Raw genomic sequence first — 20422 nt, 5'->3', positions numbered from 1 at the left:
TACTAAAGGGCAAAACAAACAAGAACAAAACCATCAAAGTTTATCACAACACATACATACCACAAAAAGACCATATTAAAACTGCTCCTCCCTCTAAATTTAGAGAATTCACCAAAAAAACAAATTCTTTCTAAACAAATTAGAGAAGAAAAAACACCTGTTTCTTGTTTTGTAGAACCCTGACCTGCAGTGCTTAACTCGTACATAACCTCAGCAACTCTTTCCTTTCCATTTAATGTTCTTACAAATTTTTCAGCTTCAGGAATTTTCCCTTGATGCGAAATTGATGTGTTCAATCAAAAAGGAATCAATATTACATATATCGATGTGAGATGAATAGAAATGCAAAATAAAGAGACTGAGTAGTCCAATAAGAAACTTGAAACAGGCATCGAGGACTTTCTGGGGACAAAGCCATTCCTAGCGGCAATAAAATAGATGGGACAGCAGCAATACCAAACATTGTCCTCCACCTAATAGAAAAGAATATAAATAAGACAGAACTAGTTAGTGTAAATGCTTAACTAGACACAAAAATTTATTTGCAAAAAAAATCCAATTCTTAATTACATTTTGGCACATCATGCACAACATTAATATGTATAGCAATGAAGAGGCATTTTCCTGACCTATTCACTCAATCTCACAAACACAAAAGAAGATCCAAAAAATAAAGATAGATCATAAAGCATACCAAAAAATTAGACATTTGAACTAGTCAGATGGAGCTTTTTCTTTTTTTTATCTAGTACAACTTTTTGGGGGAAGGAGGGATTTGCCCCCGGCTCTTTCAACAGGGAGGTACATGCACCTATGATTGAGACAAATGGTCGGGTGTGTAGGGAATACAGTTACAATGAATATGGTATAATGACAGCAAATGGACAACAAAGAAGCCTAATCCCACAGCATAGTGTGTGGGATTGACTACATGAAGTATATTACACCATTGTGCTTTGTCTAAAAACATTTGCCCAATATGATTAGTAAAGGAAAGGTCATTTTTATCCTTTTAACCCATGTCTTATTGGTCTACCCATCACCCTTTTGCCAGCAAGATGAATGAAGGAAAAAAAAGAAAAAAATAATGCAGAAAATGGATAAAATCAGCCTATCATTCCATGAAAAGGGGCCAATGAGAGGAAGAACGGTCTCAGAGACTAGTAAGGGAAAGATTTACGACCAAATACAGCTGCCAAAAAAAAAAAAGAAAAAACTTTTAAGCTTTATTACCAAATTCAGCCCAGATTTTAGAAACTTCTAACTACAATTCTCATCAACAATTAGAAGGGTCCAAACTCTTTAGATGCATGATTGAATGCACGCTCAGTAGTTTCCAAACAAATAGTAAAAACACAATTTAACATACCAAATGAACCATGTGACACAAGTGTAAAAAGTTCTAGGATAATATACCATAGCGGGTTTCCAACTAAAGGTAATCCAGCCATCAACGCTGCAAGAATCCCAATACATATAAAAGTTGGTTTATGGATCCAAGGGCACCACGGATTTCAGTTGGTGAGATCTGACAAATAGAAAGAATGTCAGCAGATGTTTCCAAAAAACTAGACAACTAAAGCAAATAATAAAGATGAAAACAAGTCGGTCGGGGATGGTTTTTGCTCACATCCGAACCCGACCCGAAATTTTTTTTATTTTTTTCATACCAAAATCCAACCAGACCCGATATTATATAAACCATACTCGACCCGACCCAAAATTAATAAAATATTATTTTTTAAATATAAATATATAAATATATATAAATAAAAAATTAAAAAATAATTTTTTATATAATATCAGATCGGGTCGGGTTTCCCTAAAACCCGACCTGACCTGACCCCTATTCTTCTTTAATAATACTCAATCCGACCCAACCCGAAACCCGATTTTCAAAAAAAAAAAACCGACCCTATAAGGTCGGGTCAAGTCAGAACCCACCGGGTACAGGTTGGGCTACCAACCCTAATTATCATAGTCTGGACAGTCTGGGCCATAGCACTGAAAACATTTAAGCGATTTTAAAAAATTAGTTTTCTATGACAGTAGACAAGCTGATAGTTAATGAAATGATACAAAGTAAGAACTGCTCCAATAATACGAGGGATAGCATCTAATTGAAAAGTCCTTGTCCTGCCAAACTTGTCTGCCAGTTCTCCCCCAGTAAATGAACCAGCAGTGGCACCAGCAAGGAGTGTGCTAACAAACCCATCCTACTCAAATTAACATAACGTAATAAGAAGTTAGCTAGTTAGTCAAAAAGTTGTACAATTTAAAGACTAACAAATTACACACATAATCAAAATAACCAAATTGAAAAAAAGGCAAAAAAAACAATCCAACAATGCCTGACATTGCTCGAATGATTACAAGCAAAGCCATTTCATTTTTATAAACAAAACACATGACGAGAGATGAACAGCATGGGGAGTTGAATGTGCTCTATTTCACTTAATTTCACTAAATAATCTTCAAGCAATAAATGTGTTATGGGAATTTGGTTTATCAGAGACCAAAATACACATGTAAAAGATTTTAGAAACAAACAACAAATCAAAGGAAAAGAAAAAGAAACAAATTAAGAGGCTGAATTTTCATAGTAATTAAAGATCACAACACATGCCTTGCATGACAGTATTTTCAGCAATCCCCCGATCCTTAGATAGATATTCAAGAGCATCATTTACCACCCTGACGAAAGAAAAAGAAAAGGAGGGTGGGGAGAATTAGAAGAGTGTAGCATTATCAAAGCCAAGCACAAAGCAACAAACAAATAAGCAAGCCATATGATAAAAAAAATGTAGCATGCCAACTGCCAAGATATCGATCATGGATTCTTTGCATAAATTTCTGCAACAAATATTTCTTTTATCTAGAATATAACCAATGGAGGGAATCTTCTCCAGTGTTTGACCATTCCCAAAATACTGGAAACATTCACCCACATCCCTTGTTGCAGGCATTGTATTTTTTTGGGACACATAATGAACCATATTGATTCTCTCCGATGCGTTAGTATTACTGGAGAGTATACTTATCTGTTTCTACAGAACTAATTGTCTAAGGTATAATATAGATTCTAAGATCACTAAATTAACAAGTTTAGAACCAAGAAACAAGAGCATGTTCCTTCTGGGTTGAACTGGTATATACCCTAGATGGTAACCAAATAATATAGCACCCAAGCAGAACCATCCCAGATGATTTCCCCTGAGGGTTGATCAGTTTCAAATCCTCAATGTCTCCACCTGCAGAATAATTCCAATTGCCATTTGAAAACAATATAGAAAAGCAGGTTAGAAAGAATTTGACAAGCATACATCCGACATTACCAACACAACCATGCAAGTTAATAGATTTTAGTGGAAAGAATGTTATGTCCAAATTAAACTAACACAATAACAAAATCAGTTAAACACATCTACAAGAATAAAGTATGTAACTAGTTATACCCTAAACCATCACCATTGTGCTATAGAATATATCAGTAGAATTTAGTTATTGTTTTTGCTACTTGTATTTTGCACTAGAAGCAAAAAGCATGCTTGGAAACAAAATCAAGTTATATTCTTGTATAATTAAAAGTAAAAAATTTAACCTTTTAAACACCAAAATGCATGACTTTACTTTTACAGGGAATAATAACTTTTGAATGTGTCACATTTCAGGTTTAATCAAATACAAGATGCTACTTTTTATTATGTACTTTTACTTTCCATTAATTTTTTGAGAAGCAAAAAGGAAAGTATCGAAATTGACAACCAAACAAAGCCAAAATGACTCATTTCTTTGCAAGATGCTCCCTACAATTCCCAGGACGCAATGCCTCCGAAGTTTTTCTATACATAAAAAATTTGAAATATCTGTCTAATAACTAAAACAAATGCAGATGATTAACAAGAGCAATGTTTTGTGCCTTTAATGCAGTCCTTTAAGATGGGAAATAGAAAGAAAGAAATAATAGAAAAGAGAAAGTAGAGAATAGAGAAGAGGAGAGAAAAATCCAAAGTATTAAGAGGGAGAGAGTAAAACAGAATTTGCTTCCATTTCGTGAGTGCCCAATACCTCACGTTCATCCTTTTTGTAACAGACAGTTGCAATATATGGCAATATCCATATGGATTATCCCAGCTACTGAGCTTGGCCTAGCACTAGCCCAAAACAACAGAAAATAAAAAATCTAAACAAATAACAAAATTATCTATTACTCCCACAGGCATGAATATCATTAGGCAGAGAAAAACCGATCTCATCAAACATGCAATGCGTTCATCAAGAAAATTTTCTCACTTTAAAAATCTAATATTAATTCACTAAAAAAATTTAACCAAAACGCAGATTAAAATTAGAGAGAGAGAGACCAGAAGCCTGGGCTTTGACCGATCGAGATTTGACCGAAGAGCGAACGACAGTTTCGATGCCATTTCTGGCACGTGCAAGCTCAGCTCCCATCGAAACGGCACCGGAGTTCAAACCGCTGCAAATGGAACCACTTCGGATGCAAAGATTACGATTCAAAGTTAAATTTCGTTCCGTAACTTTACCAAAAAAGGGTAAAACTCTCCGTTTTGAAAGCTCAAAGCCTAAAGTTCCTTTGATTAAATGTGTTGACGCCTGCATTCTGAATTACCTGACTCACCAAAAAAAATATATATTTAACCGACAAATCAAAACAGTAAAAAAAAAAAGAAAAGAAGAAGAACATTAAATCTAGAAATAAAGATCAAAACAGAACCGTATTCACGAAACAGAATGACTGAGAAGTGAGAGTGAGATTTCGAATTCAAAGGCGGAGTGGAGAGAGAGAGAAAGGATGATCCAGTTTCTGGGTTCTGTTTGGATGTGAGATTTTATTTTGTAGTGTAATTTTGATGGAAAGCTTCGGAAAATCCGTTGAGAGAAAAAGAAAAACTGTTTGCTTACTAAAAACTTTCCAAGAACAAAATTGGTGGAGAATTCAATCCATTATTCTCTCTCTTTCTTTTGTTTTTTCTTTTTCAAAAAATTGAAGTTAATTAATTATAAAATTTTAAATTTTACAATATACTAATCAATTTGTGGAGATTCACAGAATCAAAGGCATAAAATTTTTTTTAAACGAGAATAATAAGAAATGTAAATTACGTTGAGAGTATCGGTGTTTGGATGGATATATGATTACGTGAGATTATTTTGAATTAGATTTATAATCGTGTTGACATTGACGTGGGCGCTTCTCATGCAATAAATTCTTGTTTTTTTTTTTTATTCAAATTGAATTACATAAAAAGATAAAGAAATTTTTGGAATTACAATTTAATAATTATTTAAATTTTTATTATTTTTTTAATTAATTATATTTTTAAAAATTTATTTTTATCAACTGAATTTTTTTGAGAATGAAAGGGTTAATTAAAAAAATAAATATTTAAAAATTTAATTAAATAAAAATAAATATTTAAAGATTTAATTGAATTAAAACAAAAAATAGTGTTTAATTAATAATAATAAAATATCAAAAACGTAAATAATTATTAAATTTTTATCTAAAAATCTTTTTGACTCTTTTGCCAATCGAATTATAATTTTATAATTTATCGTATTATTTTTTAGTGTTAAGCTAAAACAAGCTTTTATCATCTAAATTGTAGATTAATTTAAATTTTAAAATCTCATCTTATGTGAGTACCAATTCAAAATTCCATCTTTTAAAGATTCTTTTAATTGAGGCAAATATGTAAACATATATATTATAAGTAAAAACACAATTATAAATATACATGACTTGATGTGAAAATTTGTCCATAAAGTTTATCACGATTTTTTCAACCAATAGTTGCTTTCAATAAATTCTCTAAAAAATAAATATTCTTAAATGTAACAGCTACGTGAAAAAAGTAAGAAAAAAATTATTTTAATTATTATATTTATATAAAAAAAAAAGACGAAAGAGAATAAAAGAAATGGTGATTTTCCATCTTTATTTTCATTACAAAATACTTTAAATTAAAAAAGATAAAATGACAGAAATTATGAAAAAAATATATACACTTACCTTTTAGAGAAATTAAACAATTTTTTTTTCAAAATGGGTAAAATCTATTTAACATAATAAAGATTAAAAATAATGATAACGATAATGGTGAAATTGATAAATGTATTATGAGATTAAAAATTAAGCATGAGATGCTATTTGTTTAGTAAAAGTGTAATGAGATAAGATAAAAAAATTCATTAAGATATTATATTAAATTAGCATATTATGTAATTTATAATATACTAATGTCGGGATTTCACTCAGTTTGTTATAATAATTTTTAGTATTTTATTAAATTAATATTTATTTAAATAATGATTTGTATAAATTTGACATAAAAATTTTACTTTTTATATTTAAAATATAATTTTAAAAAATAAAAAATTATCTTACAATTAAATACAAGTCTAATTCTAGTTATGATAAAGTTTACAAGTAACATTAAAAAAAAAAATTCAAAGCGTGAGATGAAACCTGTGACCAAAGTTACAGTAGTTAATATAAAGTAATAATTTAAGAAAAAGTTTATGTTGTTAATTCCTAGTTCTACAAAGCCTGCAACTCCTAATTTCCCCTCTCCAAGTCTTTCTTTAACCATTCCAGCTCTTGAACTCTCTTAGTTGCAGTTGGAACTATCAAGTTTTATCATTCTTCCATGAAAATTCAAAGAAAATACTCAATGAAAACAGCATAATTAGTAATTATATAATGCAAAAAAATCTAGTTGCACCGAATAGATTAACTAAACCAATCTTGGTGTCAAGAGAGAGCATGGAATGCAAAGCAAATTTTCATGAATTACCTCCTCACGCCTAGGAGCATGGAATGCAACACCAACACCAGAATCATTTTAGTGAGTATTAGAAGTTGAAAGACTTTATAGAGTAAAAAAGTTATATGTTTCAATTTGGTTAGCATGTCAAAACCAATGCATCTTAGCATAAATAAATAATGAAAAGTAATCTTTAAAGTTTGCTCCTACCATGTCAGCCTAATAGCCCTCGATTTGTATTCAACAGTAACAAGTAGAAAAATGGTTACACTTGCATTTCATTTTGATGTAGCTATGATTTGTTAGGCAAAACAGTACAGTTATAACTCAAAACAAAATAATTGAAAAAAAGGTAAAAGTGATACTACCTAATTTCTGATTCTTACCTAAATTGTCTGAAGAAGACGTACATCTAAACAAATCATCGATGAAAGGGTAATTATCAATTTTTGCAGCAGCAATTGAAATAACAACTGCCAATCCACATATTGCTCTTTCAATATGATTTTTTTTTCCTTTGCAACAGTTCCGATTGGTTATCCACCACATTTTGCATTGCATCGGTGCATTTTTGGCATGAACCATCAAATGAAGAACTAAGATTTGAGCAAGTCTTTAATGCGTCTTGGTATGATGGCTCACTCTTAATCTCTATCAAAGATAGACTTGAGCATTGGCTATTGCCCAAGTAAAAGTCATCAAAGCCACAAGAATGTCTGGACACTGATTTTTGCCCAATAAAAGGACCATCACATTTTCTATAAGCCACAAGAAGCTACCTAATTGGTGCCTTCTACACAACACAAAAAAATATCTAATCTAACACAGAATTTGATGGCATTTATGAGTTACCTCCTCATGCCTGGGAATCCATTTGTTTGCATGCAGATCAAGAACATCATGAACCATAAATCTCAGTCTTGGCGCAAGCAGAGGATTTGAAATCAATTCCTTCAGTCTCGTAAAGTACATATCATTTATGCGCTGTGATTTTGAACTCTCATCAAGTTGCTTACCAATAGTGTTGAAGACCTGACAAATGGCTTCAACATTCTCCTCTGCAGGGCAAGCTCTAGTATTAGGGCCCAAAAGTTCCCTATTTGACAAAATAGGCAAAAAATGATTTAGCATAACGTACGATAAATTTGAGTTCCATGGATGAGAAAGGATGTATTGGCAATAACCTGTATGATATGATGGACTATTTTCTTAGGTACCATTTTCTGCTTCAGAAGCTTACCAATCAAAGGAATGTTACCTAGAGTGCGGAGCTTGACCATCCCTTCTTTATCTCTATGTTCCATCTCTTCCTCAAGGGTAGTCATTAGCCTCACTTCTTCCCTGAGCTTGTCAGCTCCACCAAACAAAATTGGTCATCACAACAAATAATTGGTTAATCAAAATAATACAACATGCAAACCTCGCAACAAATTCTAATTATTCTATAAAGCTTATTTGCACGTAGAAGAATTCACATTTAAAATTTGATTCTTGATATGATAATCTGCAATTTCTGCTGACACCTACATATCTCTAGAGCATGGTGGGCATCCCCTAAAATAACTGCTACCTGAAATATGCATATGACATACTTTAACTGACACCGGAGTCTCAACACATCTTACAACTTGGGCTGAGATTAAGGAGGACTTATCCAAAACTAAAATTGGCATATCATTGATCCAAGTCCATTAAACAAATGTAAAAATAAGGGGAGCTAGAATAGAGAGATTGTGTTCACAATAGCTAGAAAAGGAGAGAATGAAGATGGATGGGATTATAGTCAGATTCATGGATGAACCTAGACACCAAATATTAAGCACATTATCAATGTGCAAGGCTTGTAATTTGCAGGAATAAATAGATAGCTAATTATGTTCACACTACAGATTATTACATTCACATGTAAATCCCATGATTTTAGGTACCATTTCAGCAGGACAAGATTGAAGGTGATTCTGTCAATTCAGCAATAAAAAAATGGCAATCTTAAGGTAGGAATAGAGTTGTTTTATCCATAAGCAATCTTTTAGATTGTTCTCAAGTTTTGCATCTTTTAGGTGAATTTCCTAGAGTGGTGAACTTCTATAGTTCTATATCCTTGATTAAAATTTTTAGGGTGTTGTCTGTTTTTGTATCCCTTAGTGTCTAGTCTTGGTAGTGAACTTTTATAATTTTAATCCAATAACAATATTATGACATTATTCAAATTCTTATGAGTTGTCAACTTTTGTGAGTTTTTCTATTTACAATTAATCTTCAACATCTTAACCATCAATTCTTGGCATCATTAACATCAAATGGATGGTAGTGCAACCTTATAAAAATGCAAGAATACATCAATTTTAGTAGATGAAAATAAAGAATGAAAACTAGCTTTCATAGAAAAACAACAACCCATATAGCAAACATTCCAAATTAATACACAAAGACTGACTTGAGCTTGGATATGAAATGCAGATAAGCCAAAAGAACTATGAAAAGTAAATACTAAGCTAAGACAATAAAAAACCTATAATATCAAACATCCCAAATTAATCATAAGAAATACAACTTTTAGCTTGCATAACAAAACCTAGAAACCAAAAAGTTATAATAATAATAATAATAACAACAACGTAGCTAAAATAATAACCCAAGTCAAACTTCCCAAATTAGTCATCAAAAAACAGAACTTTGAGCTTCAGTAACAAATAGCCAGGATCCAAGAACCAAAAAATAAGACAAACCAATAATTAAGCTACAATAACAATGGTCCAGATATCAAAAACTAAAAAATAATCACAAAAAGGTTTAAAAAACACATCTTTGACCTTCAATACTAACTATTCAGAAGCAAAAAAAAGGTGATTGATAGAGAAATAGGTACCAAAAAGGGACATAAAGGTGAGCTCCTCAGGCTTAGGGATACAACTATCATGAACCTTCATGGTGATGCTGCCACCTATTTTTGAGACCCATCCAAGATTATTGAACTGGCGACAAAGCTCAGATATCAAAGACCTTGTCTCTTTCACTACTTTGCTCTCTAAATAAGCTTGTGAAACACTCCCCATCTTCAAGCCCCCGTTTACTGCCACTGTTGTAGGTATAGCCATTGCAAAAACAAAGGCTTTCTTTATATTGGCCAAAAAAGAAAGAGGAAGTTTTGCATGTTTTGTAGGATAGAATTTAGAAATGGACTAGTCTTTACAGTTTATTATCAGAATTATATATCTTAAGCTTTTTTATATGTAGACACACATATATACATATTGCACCTTACTTCACTTAGGCAACCAATTGTTTTGCACATTGCACCTCGAGCAATATAAGGGTTCTAGAGCCTATAGTGCACCTAGCACCCTTGATAACACTGAATCCAAGTCCCTTATTTGAAAGAGAGACAAAGCTAAAAACATGTTTGGTATGATAACCAGTTATTTTCTATTTGGTTAGGACTGTTATATCACATACTTAATTTACTATATTTAATCCCACATCACAAAGACAAATAAATATACATAAAAGGTCAACCAAAAGTATATATCCATCATCATATGACTGAGATATACGAAAAATGCTTGACTTACCACCACATTATCCCAAGAGAAAATTAGACCATATGCTTCATTTGGTTTCACGGTATAGTGAATTCGCTTAAGAAAACCTTCTTGTAATCTATCATTCAAGTAATCCTATTCAAACCAAAAGAAATTCGTAAGGCAATAAGATGGCCAAACTCATTGAAAACCCTGACAAACCAATCAAGTGAATGTAGAGTCACTTAAATTCCTTACCACATCAACCTTTAAAGGCCCGTCCAGCCTCAAAGTCTCAAAACCTTTTCCATACTCAACTCCAATATACTAAAGGGCAAAATAAACATGAACAAAACCATCAAAGTTTATCACAACACATACATGCCACAAAAAGACCATATTAAAACAGCTCCTCTCTCTAAATTTAGAGAATTCACCAAAAAACCAAATTATTTCTAAACAAATTAGAAAAAAAAAAAAAACCTACTTCTTGTTTTGTCGAACCTTGACCTGCAGTTCTTAACTCATACATAACCTCAGCAACTCTTTCCTTTCCATTTAATGTTCTTACAGATTTTTCAGCTTCAGGAATTTTCCCTTGATGTGAAATTGATGTGTTCAATCAATAAGGAATCAATATTATATATATCAATGTGAGATGAATAGAAACGCAAAATAAAAAGACTGAGTGGTCCAATAAGAAACTTGAAACAGCCACCAAGGACTTTCTGGGGACAAAGCCATTCCTAGCGCCAATAAAATAGAAGGGACAACAGCAATACCAAACATTGTCCTCCACCTAATAGAAAAAAATATAAACAAGACAGAACTGGTTATTGTAAAAGCTTAAGTAAACACAAAAATTTATTTGCAAAAGAAGTCCAATTCTCAATTACATTTTGGCACATCATGCACAACATTAATATGCATAGTGATGAGGCATTTTCCTGACCTATTCACTCAATCTCACAAACACAGAAGAAGATCCAAAAAATAAAGATAGATCAGAAAGCATACCAAAAAATTAAACATTCGAACTAGTCAGATGGAGCTTTTTCTTTTTTTTTTCTTTTTTTTTAATCTAGTACAACTTTTTTGGGGAAGGAGGGATTTGCCCCCGGCTTTTTGAGCAGGGAGATACATGCACCTATGATTGAGACAAATGCTCAGATGTGTAGGGAATATAGTTACAAGGAATATGGTATAATGACAGCAAATGGACAACAAAGAAGCCTAATCCCACACCATAGTGTGTGGGATTGAATACATGAATTATATTACACCATTGTGCTTTGTCTAAAAACATTTGTCCAATATGATTAGTAAAGGAAAGGTCATTTTGATCCTTTTAACACATGTCTTATTGGTCTACCCGTCACCCTTTAGCCAGCAAGATGAATGAAGAAAAAAAAAGAAAAAAATAATGCAGAAAAGGGATAAAATAAGCCTATCATTCCATGAAAAGGGGCCAATGAGAGGAAGAACGGTCTCGGAGACTAGTAAAGGAAAGATTTACTACCAAATACAGCTACCAACAAAAAAAAAAAAGAACTTTTAAGCTTTATTACCAAATTCAACCCAGATTTTAGAAACTTCTAACTACAATTAGCATCAACAGTTAGAAGGGTCCAAACTCTAGATGCATGATTGAATGCATGCTCAGTAGTTTCCAGACAAATAGTAAAAACACAATTTAACATACCAAATGAACCATGTGACACAAGTATAAAAAGTTCTAGGATAATATACCATAGCCGGTTTCCAGCTAAAGGTAATCCAGCCATCAACGCTGCAAGAATCCCAATACATATAAAAAGTTGGTTTATAGATCCAAGGGCACCACGGATTTCAGTTGGTGAGATCTGACAGATAGAAAAAATGTCAGCAGATGTTTCCAAAAGACTAGACAACTAAAGAAAATAGTAAAGATGAAAAATAACTCAGATATCTAAAGTGGAACATTAGCAGATGATATACCAATACCAACACTGACCAGTAAGCAGCCAATTATCAGTCTGGATAGTCTGGGCCGTAGCACTGAAAACATTTAAGGCATTTTGAAGAATTAGTTTTCTATGACAGTAGACAAGCTAATAGTTAATAAAATGATACAAAGTAAGAACCGCTCCAATAATAAGAGGGATAGCATCTAATTGAAACATAAGAACCGCTCCAATAACCTGTACGATATGATGGACTATTTTCTTAGGTACCATTTTCTGCTTCAGAAGCTTACCAATTAAAGGAATGTTACCTAGAGCGCGGAGCTTGACCATCCTTACTTTATCTTTATGCTCCATCTCTTCCTCAAGTGTAGTCATTAGCCTCACTTCTTCCTTGAGCTTGTCAGCTCCACCAAACAAAATTGGTCATCACAACAAATAATTGGTTAATCAAAATAAAACAACATGCAAACCTCGCAACAAATTCTAATCATTCTAGAAAGCTTATTTACGTGTAGAAGAATTCACATTTTAAATTTGATTCTTGATATGATAATCTGCAATTTCTGCTGCACGCCTGCATATCTCTAGAGCATGGCGAGCATCTCCTAAAATAACTGCTACCTGAAATATGCGTATGGCATACTTTAACTGATACCAGAGTCTCAACACATCTTACAGCTTGGGCAGAGATTAAGAAGGACTTATCCAAAACTAAGATGGGCCTATCATTGATCCAAATCCACTAAACAAATGTAGAAATAAGAGAGGCTAGAATAGAGAGATTGTGTTCACACTAGCTGGAAAAGGAGAGCATGAAAATGGATGGGATGATGGTCAGATTCATGGATGAACCTAGACACCAAATATTAAGCATATTATCAATGTGCAAGGCTTGTAATTTGCAGGAGTAAATGGGTAGCTAATTATGTTCACACTACAGATTATTGTATTCACATGCAAATCCCATGATTTTAGGCACAATTTCAACAAGACAAGATTAAAGGCGATCCCATCAATTCAGCAATCCAAAAAAGGCAATCTTAAGGTAGAATAGAGTTGTTTTATCCTTAAGCAATCTTTTAGATTGTTCTCAAGTTCTGTATCTCTTAGGTGAATTTACTAGAGTGGTGAACTTCTATAGTTCTATATCCTTGATTAAAATTCTTTTGGTGTTGTTTATTTATCCCTTAGTGTCTAGTCTTGGTGGTGAACTTTTATCATTTTAATCCAATAACAGTATTCCGTCTTTATTCAAATTCTTATGAGTTTTTCTATTTACAATTAATCTTCAACATCTCAACCATCAATTCTCGGCATCATTAACATCAAATGGATGGTAGTACAGCCTTATAAAAATGCAAGAATACATCAATTTTAGTAGATGAAAATAAAGAATGAAACCTAGCTTTCACAGAAAAACAACAACCCATATAGCAAACATTCCAAATTAATAGACAAAGACTGACTTGAGCTTGGATATGAAATGCACATAAGCCAAAAGAACCGTGAAAAGCAAATACTAAGCTAAGACAATAAAATACGTAAAATATCAAACATCCCAAATTAATCATAAGAAAATACAACTTTTAGCTTGCATAACAAAACCCAAAAACCAAAAAGTTAAAATAATAATAATAATAATAATAATCATAATAATAACGCAGCTAAAGTATTAACCCAAGTCAAACTTCCCAAATTAGTCATCAAAAAACAGAACTTTAAGCTTCAGCAACAAATAGCCAGGATCCAAGAACCAAAAAATAAGACAACCAATAATTAAGCTACAATAACAATGGTCCAGATATCAAAAACTAAAAAATAATAAAAAAAAAGTTTAAAAAACACACCTTTGAGCTTCAATACTAACTATACAGAAGGCAAAAAAATGTGATTGATAGAGAAATAGGTACCAGAAGGGGACATAAGGTTGAGCTCCTGAGGCTTAGGGATACAACTATCATGAACCTTCATGGCAATGCTACCACCTATTTTTGAGACCCATCCAAGATTATAGAACTGGCGAAAAAGCTCAGATACCAAAGACCTTGTCTCCTTCACTATTTTGCTCTCTAAATAAGCTTGTGAAACACTTCCCATCTTCAAGCCCCCATTTACTGCCACTGTTGTAGGTATAGCCATTGCAAAAACAAAGGCTTTCTTCATATTGGCCAAAAAAGAAAAGAGGAAGTTTTGCATGTTTTGTAGGACAGAATTTAGAAATGGACCAGTCTTTACAGTGTATTATCAGAATTATATGTCTTAAGCTTTTTTATATGTAGACACACATATATACATATTGCACCTTACTTCACTTAGGCAGGCGATTTTTTTGCACATTGCACCTCAACCAATATAAGGGTTCTAGAGCCTATAGTGCACCTAGCACACTTGATAACACTAAATTCAAGTACCTTATTTAAAAGAGAAACAAAGCTAAAAACATGCTTGACATGATAGCCATTTATTTTCTATCTGGTTAGGACTGTTATATCACATCCTTAATTTACTATATTTAATCCCACATCACAAAGACTAGTAAATATACATAAAAGGTCAACTAAAAGTATATATCCATCATCATATGACTCTGAGATATATGAAAAATGCTTGACTTACCACCACATTATCCCAAGAGAGAATTAGACCATATGCTTCATTTGGTTTCACGGTATAGTGAATTCGCTTAAGAAAACCTTCTTGTAATCTATCATTCAAGTAATCCTATTCAAACCAAAAGAAATTCGTAAGGCAATAAGATGGCCAAACTCATTGAAAACCCTGACAAACCAATCAAGTGAATGTAGAGTCACTTAAATTCCTTACCACATCAACCTTTAAAGGCCCGTCCAGCCTCAAAGTCTCAAAACCTTTTCCATACTCAACTCCAATATACTAAAGGGCAAAATAAACATGAACAAAACCATCAAAGTTTATCACAACACATACATGCCACAAAAAGACCATATTAAAACAGCTCCTCTCTCTAAATTTAGAGAATTCACCAAAAAACCAAATTATTTCTAAACAAATTAGAAAAAAAAAAAAAACCTACTTCTTGTTTTGTCGAACCTTGACCTGCAGTTCTTAACTCATACATAACCTCAGCAACTCTTTCCTTTCCATTTAATGTTCTTACAGATTTTTCAGCTTCAGGAATTTTCCCTTGCTGCGAAATTGATGTGTTCAATCAATAAGGAATCAATAATATATATATATATATATATATATATCGATGTGAGAGGAATAGAAATGCAAAATAAAGAGACTGAGTAGTCCAATATCAAACCTGAAAAAGCCACCGAGGACTTTCTAGGGAAAAAGCCATTCTTAGTGCCAATAAAATGGAAGGGACAGCAGCAATACCAAACATTGTCCTCCACCTAATAGAAAAAAATATAAATAAGACAGAACTAGTTAGTGTAAATGCTTAAGTAGACACAAAAATTTATTTGCAAAAGAAACCCAATTCTCAATTACATTTTGGTACATCATGCACGACATTAATATGTATAGAGATGCAGAGGCATTTTCCTGACCTATTCACTCAATCTCACAAACACAGAAGAAGATCCAAAAAGTAAAGATAGATCAGAAAGCAAACAAAAAAATTAGACATTCAAACTAGTCAGATGGAGCTTTTTCTTTTTTTTTTCCTTTTTTTTTATCTAGTACAACTTTTTTGGGGAAGAAGGGATTTGCCCCCGGCTCTTTGAGCAGGGAGGTACATGCACCTATGATTGAGACAAATGCTCAGGTGCGTAGGGAATACAGTTACAAGGAATATAGTATAATGACAACAAATGGACAACAAAGAAGCCTAATCCCACAGCATAGTGTGTGGGATTGACTACATGAATTATATTACACCATTGTGCTTTGTCTAAAAACATTTGCCCAATATGATTAGTAAAGGAAAGGTCATTTTTATCCTTTTAACCCATGTCTTATTATTCTACCCGTCACCCTTTTGCCAGCAAGATGAATGAAGAAAAAAAAAGAAAAAAATAATGCAAAAAAGGGATAAAATAAGCCTATCATTCCATGAAAAGGGCCCAATGAGAGGAAGAATGGTCTCGGAGACCTGCAAGGGAAAGATTTTCTACCAATTATAGCTACCAAAGAAAAAGAAAAAAGAAAGAACTTTTAAGCTTTATTACCAAATTCAACCCAGATTTTAGAAACTTCTAACTACAATTCTCATCAATAGTTAGAAGGGTCCAAACTCTTTAGATGCATGATTGAATGCATGCTCAGTAGTTTCCAGACAAATAGTAAAAACACAATTTAACATACCAAATGAACCATGTGACACAAGTATAAAATGTTCTAGGATAATATACCATAGCGGGTTTCCAACTAAAGGTAATCCAGCCACCAACGCTGCCAGAATCCCAATACATATAAAAAGTTGGTTTATAGATCCAAGGGCACCACGGATTTCAGTTGGTGAGATCTGACAAATAGAAAGAATGTCAGCAGATGTTTCCAAAAAACTAGACAACTAAAGCAAATAATAAAGATGAAAAATACCTCAGATATGTAAAGTGGAACAATAGCAGATGATATACCAATACCAACACTAGCCGGTAAGTGGCCAATTATCATAGTCTGGACAGTCTGGGCCGTATCACTGAAAACATTTAAGGCATTTTGAAGAATTAGTTTTCTATGACAGTAGACAAGCTGATAGTTAATGAAATTATACAAAGTAAGAACCGCTTCAATAATAAGAGGGATAGCATTTAATTGAAAAGTCCTTGTCCAGCCAAACTTGTTTGCTAGTTCTCCCCCAGTAAATAAACCAACAGTGGCACCAGCAAGGAGTGTGCTGACAACCTATACTACTCAGATTAACATAACGTAACAAGAAGTTAGCTAGTTAGTTGAAAAGTTGTACAATTTAAAGACTAACAAATTACACGCATAATCAAAATAACCAAATTGACAAAAAGGCAAAAAAACAATCCAACAATGTCTGACATTGCTCAAATGATTACAAGCGAAGCCATTTCACTTTTATAAACAAAACACATGACGAGAGATGAACAGAATGGGGAGTTGAATGTGCTCTATTTCACTTAATTTCACTAAATAATCTTCAAGTAATAAACGTGTTATGGGAATTTGGTTTATGAGAGACCAAAATACACATGGAAAAGATTTTAGAAACAAACAACAAATCAAAGGAAAAGGAAAGGAAAGGAAAAAGAAACAAATTAAGAGGCTGAATTTTCATAGTAATTAAAGATCACAACACATGCCTTGCATGACAGTATTTACAGCAATCCCTAGATCCTTAGATAGATATTCAAGAGCACCATTTACCACCCTGAAGAAAGAAAAAGAAAAGGAGGGTGGGGGGAATTAGAAGAGTGTAGCATTATCAAAGCCAAGCACAAAGCAACAAACAAATAAGCCATATGATAAAAAAAAAATGGAGCATGCCAACTGCCAAGATATCGATCATGGATTCTTTGCATAAATTTCTGCAACAAATATTTTTTTTATCTAGAATATAACCAATGGAGGGAATCTTCTCCAGTGTTTGACCATTCACAAAATACTGGAAACATTCACCCACATCCCTTGTTGCAGGCATCATATTTTTTTGGGACACATAAATGAACCATATTGATTCTCTCTGATGCTTTGGTATTACTGGAGAGTATACTTATCTATTTCTACAGCCCAATTGCCATTTGAAAACAATATAGAAAAGCAGGTTAGAAAGAATCTGACAAGCATACATTCAACATTACCAACACAACCATGCAAGTTAATAGATTTTAGTGGAAAGAATGTTACGTCTGAATTAAACTAACACAATAACAAAATCAGTTAAACGCATTTGCAAGAATAAAGTATGTAACTAGTTATACCCTAAACCATCACCATAGTGCCATAGAATATATCAGTAGAATTTAGTTATTGTTTTTGCTACTTGTATTTTGCACTAGAAGCAAAAAGCATGCTTGGAAACAAAATCAAGTTATATTCCTATATAATTAAAAGTAAAAAATTTAACCTTTTAAACACCAAAATGCATGAATTTACTTTTATAGGGAATAATAACTTTTGAATGTGTCACATTTCCGGTTTAATCAAATACAAGATGTTATTTTATATTATTTACTTTTACTTTCCATTGATTTTTCAAGAAGCAAAAAGGAAAGTATCGAAATTGACAGCCAAACAAAACCAAAATGACTCATTTCTTTACAAGATGCTTCCTACAATTCCCAGGACGCAATGCCTCCGAAGTTTTTTTGTACATAAAAGAATTTGAAATATCTGTCTAATAACTAAAACAAATGCAGATGATTAACAAGAGCAATGTTTTGTGCCTTTGATGCAGTCCTTTAAGATGGGAAATAGAAAGGAAAAAATAATAGAAAAGAGAAAATAGACAATAGAGGAGAGGAAAGAAAAATCCAAAGAATTAAGAGGGAGAGAGCAAAACAGAATTTGCTTCCTTTTCGTGCCCAATGCCTCACGTTCATCCTTTTTGTAGCAGACAGTTGCAATATATGGAAATATCCATATTACCCCTTATCGATTATCCCCTGAGCTGGGCCTAACACTAGCCCAAAACAACAGAAAATAACAAATCTAAACAAATAACAAAATTATCTATTACTCCCGCAATCAGTCATGTATCAGCCTTTAATATCATTAGGCAGAGAAAAACCGATCTCATCAAACATGCAATGCGTTCATCAAGAAATTTTTCTTACTTTAAAAATCTAACATTAATTCACTAAAAAAATTCAACCGAAACGCAGATTAAAATTAAAAAAAGAAAAAGAGAGAGAGAGAGAGAGAGAGAGAGAGAGAGAGAGAGAGAGAGAGAGAGAGAGAGACCAGAAACCTGGGCTTTGACCGATCGAGATTTGACCGAAGAGCGAACGACAGTTTCGATGCCATTTCTGGCACGTGCGAGCTCAGTTCCCATTGAAACGGCACCTGAGTTTAAACCGCTGCAAATGGAACCACTTCGGATCCAAAGATTACGATTCAAAGTTAAATTCCGTTCCGTAACTTTACCAAAACAAGGTAAAACTGTCTGTTTTGAAAGCTCAAAGCCTAAATTTCCTTTGATTAAATGTGTTGACGCCTGCATTCTGAATTACCTGACTCACTAAAAAAAAGTATATTCAACCAACAAATCAAAACAGTCAGAAAAAAAAAAAAAGAAGAACATTAAATCTAGAAATAAAGATCAAAACAGAACCGTATTCAAGAAACAGAATGACTGAGAAGTAAGAGTGAGATTTTGAATTCAAAGGCGGAGTGGAAAGAGAGAAAGGATGATCCAGTTTCTGGGTTCTGTTTGGTTATGAGATTTTATTTTGTAGTGTAATTTTAATAGAAAGCTTCGGAAAATCCGTTGGGAGAAAGAGAACAAAATTAGTGGAGAATTACACTACAAATCTATTTTTAATTAATTATATTTTTAAAAATCTATTTTCAATTGAATCTTTTATAGAATGAAAGGTTTAATTAAATAAAAATAAATATTTAAGAATTTAATTGATTTAAAATAAAAAAAAATTTTAATGCTTAATTATTTATAATAAAATATAAAAAATTTAAATGATTACTAAATTTTTATTTGAAAATTTTTTTTGATTTTTTTACCAATCGAATTATTATTTTATAATTTATCGTATTATTTTTTTATTTTAAGGTAAAATAAGTTTTTAAAAATTATAGATTAATTTAAAATTTAAAATCTCATCTTATATAAATACAAATTCAAGATTTCATCTTTTAAAGATTCTTCCAATTGAGGCAAACATGTAAAAATATATATTATAATTAGAAGACAACTATAAATATACATGGTTTGATGTGAAAATTTCTCCATAAAATTTATGGTGATTTTTTCGGTTAATTGTTGCTTTTGAAAAATTCTCTAAAAAATAAATATTTTTAAACGAAACAGTTAAATCAAAAAGTAAGAAAATAATTATTTTAATTATTATAAGAAAATAATTATTTTAATTATTATATTTATTAAAAAAAGGAAAGAGAATAAAAGAAAAGATGATTTTTCATCTTATTTTCATTAAAAAATACTTTAAAGTGAAAAAGATAAAATGAGAGAAATATAGAAAGAGTATATATACTTACCTTTTGGAAAAATTATGCACTTTTTTTTCGA

At 32.2% G+C, this 20422-nt stretch overlaps 1 protein-coding gene and 1 pseudogene across 27 annotated transcripts; both read right to left on the bottom strand.

Moving 5' to 3' along the window:
• Positions 1-200: 200 nt before the first annotated feature.
• Positions 201-7314, bottom strand: LOC149513634 (plastidic glucose transporter 4-like; annotated as a pseudogene). Its single transcript, XR_016329662.1, has 5 exons — positions 7178-7314; positions 4365-4633; positions 3157-3251; positions 2627-2694; positions 201-473 (listed from the first exon to the last, which is right to left on the bottom strand). The product of XR_016329662.1 is annotated as a plastidic glucose transporter 4-like (transcript).
• Positions 7315-7518: 204 nt separating this feature from the next.
• LOC111299047 (uncharacterized) lies at positions 7519-19680 on the bottom strand. 26 transcript variants are annotated; one of them, XM_089747077.1, is made up of 19 exons: positions 19490-19680; positions 19120-19388; positions 17520-17587; positions 16975-17094; positions 16789-16888; positions 16599-16711; positions 15545-15638; positions 15311-15424; positions 15082-15150; positions 14875-14979; positions 12549-12654; positions 12306-12349; positions 12062-12174; positions 11095-11111; positions 10800-10909; positions 10571-10639; positions 10364-10468; positions 8032-8137; positions 7519-7887 (listed from the first exon to the last, which is right to left on the bottom strand). In XM_089747077.1, the coding sequence occupies exons 4-19, from the start codon at positions 16998-17000 to the stop codon at positions 7769-7771; spliced, it is 1410 nt and encodes a 469-aa protein (XP_089603203.1). In that variant the 5' UTR covers positions 17001-17094; positions 17520-17587; positions 19120-19388; positions 19490-19680; the 3' UTR covers positions 7519-7768. The 26 variants fall into 26 exon arrangements, 14 of the variants coding, with proteins under 14 accessions (XP_089603203.1, XP_089603201.1, XP_089603202.1 ...); XM_089747075.1 differs by having other exon boundaries at positions 19120-19396; positions 19490-19632; XR_016329656.1 differs by lacking the exons at positions 19120-19388; positions 19490-19680 and adding an exon at positions 9661-9870 and having other exon boundaries at positions 7976-8145; positions 17520-18966.
• Positions 19681-20422: the final 742 nt, after the last annotated feature.

Source organism: Durio zibethinus, chromosome 18, assembly GCF_047325235.1.
Source record: "Durio zibethinus cultivar Kanyao isolate XHJ-2024 chromosome 18, ASM4732523v1, whole genome shotgun sequence".
In the NCBI taxonomy this organism is placed as follows: domain Eukaryota; kingdom Viridiplantae; phylum Streptophyta; class Magnoliopsida; order Malvales; family Malvaceae; genus Durio; species Durio zibethinus.
Note: the sequence above shows the minus strand (reverse complement) of the source record. Positions and strands in the feature narration are given on the sequence as shown.

Bases quoted from the DNA above. Each gene is read 5' to 3' on its own strand.
- LOC111299047 (XM_089747077.1), bottom strand. From the start codon at position 17,000: ATGCTATCCCTCTTATTATTGAAGCG. The intron at 15,151-15,310 runs GTAGGTTTTTTT...TTTGCCCTTTAG, and splicing joins AAGGTTCGACAAAACAAGAA to TATATTGGAGTTGAGTATGG. The intron at 14,980-15,081 runs GTAAGGAATTTA...TGGTTTGAATAG, and splicing joins GGCCTTTAAAGGTTGATGTG to GATTACTTGAATGATAGATT.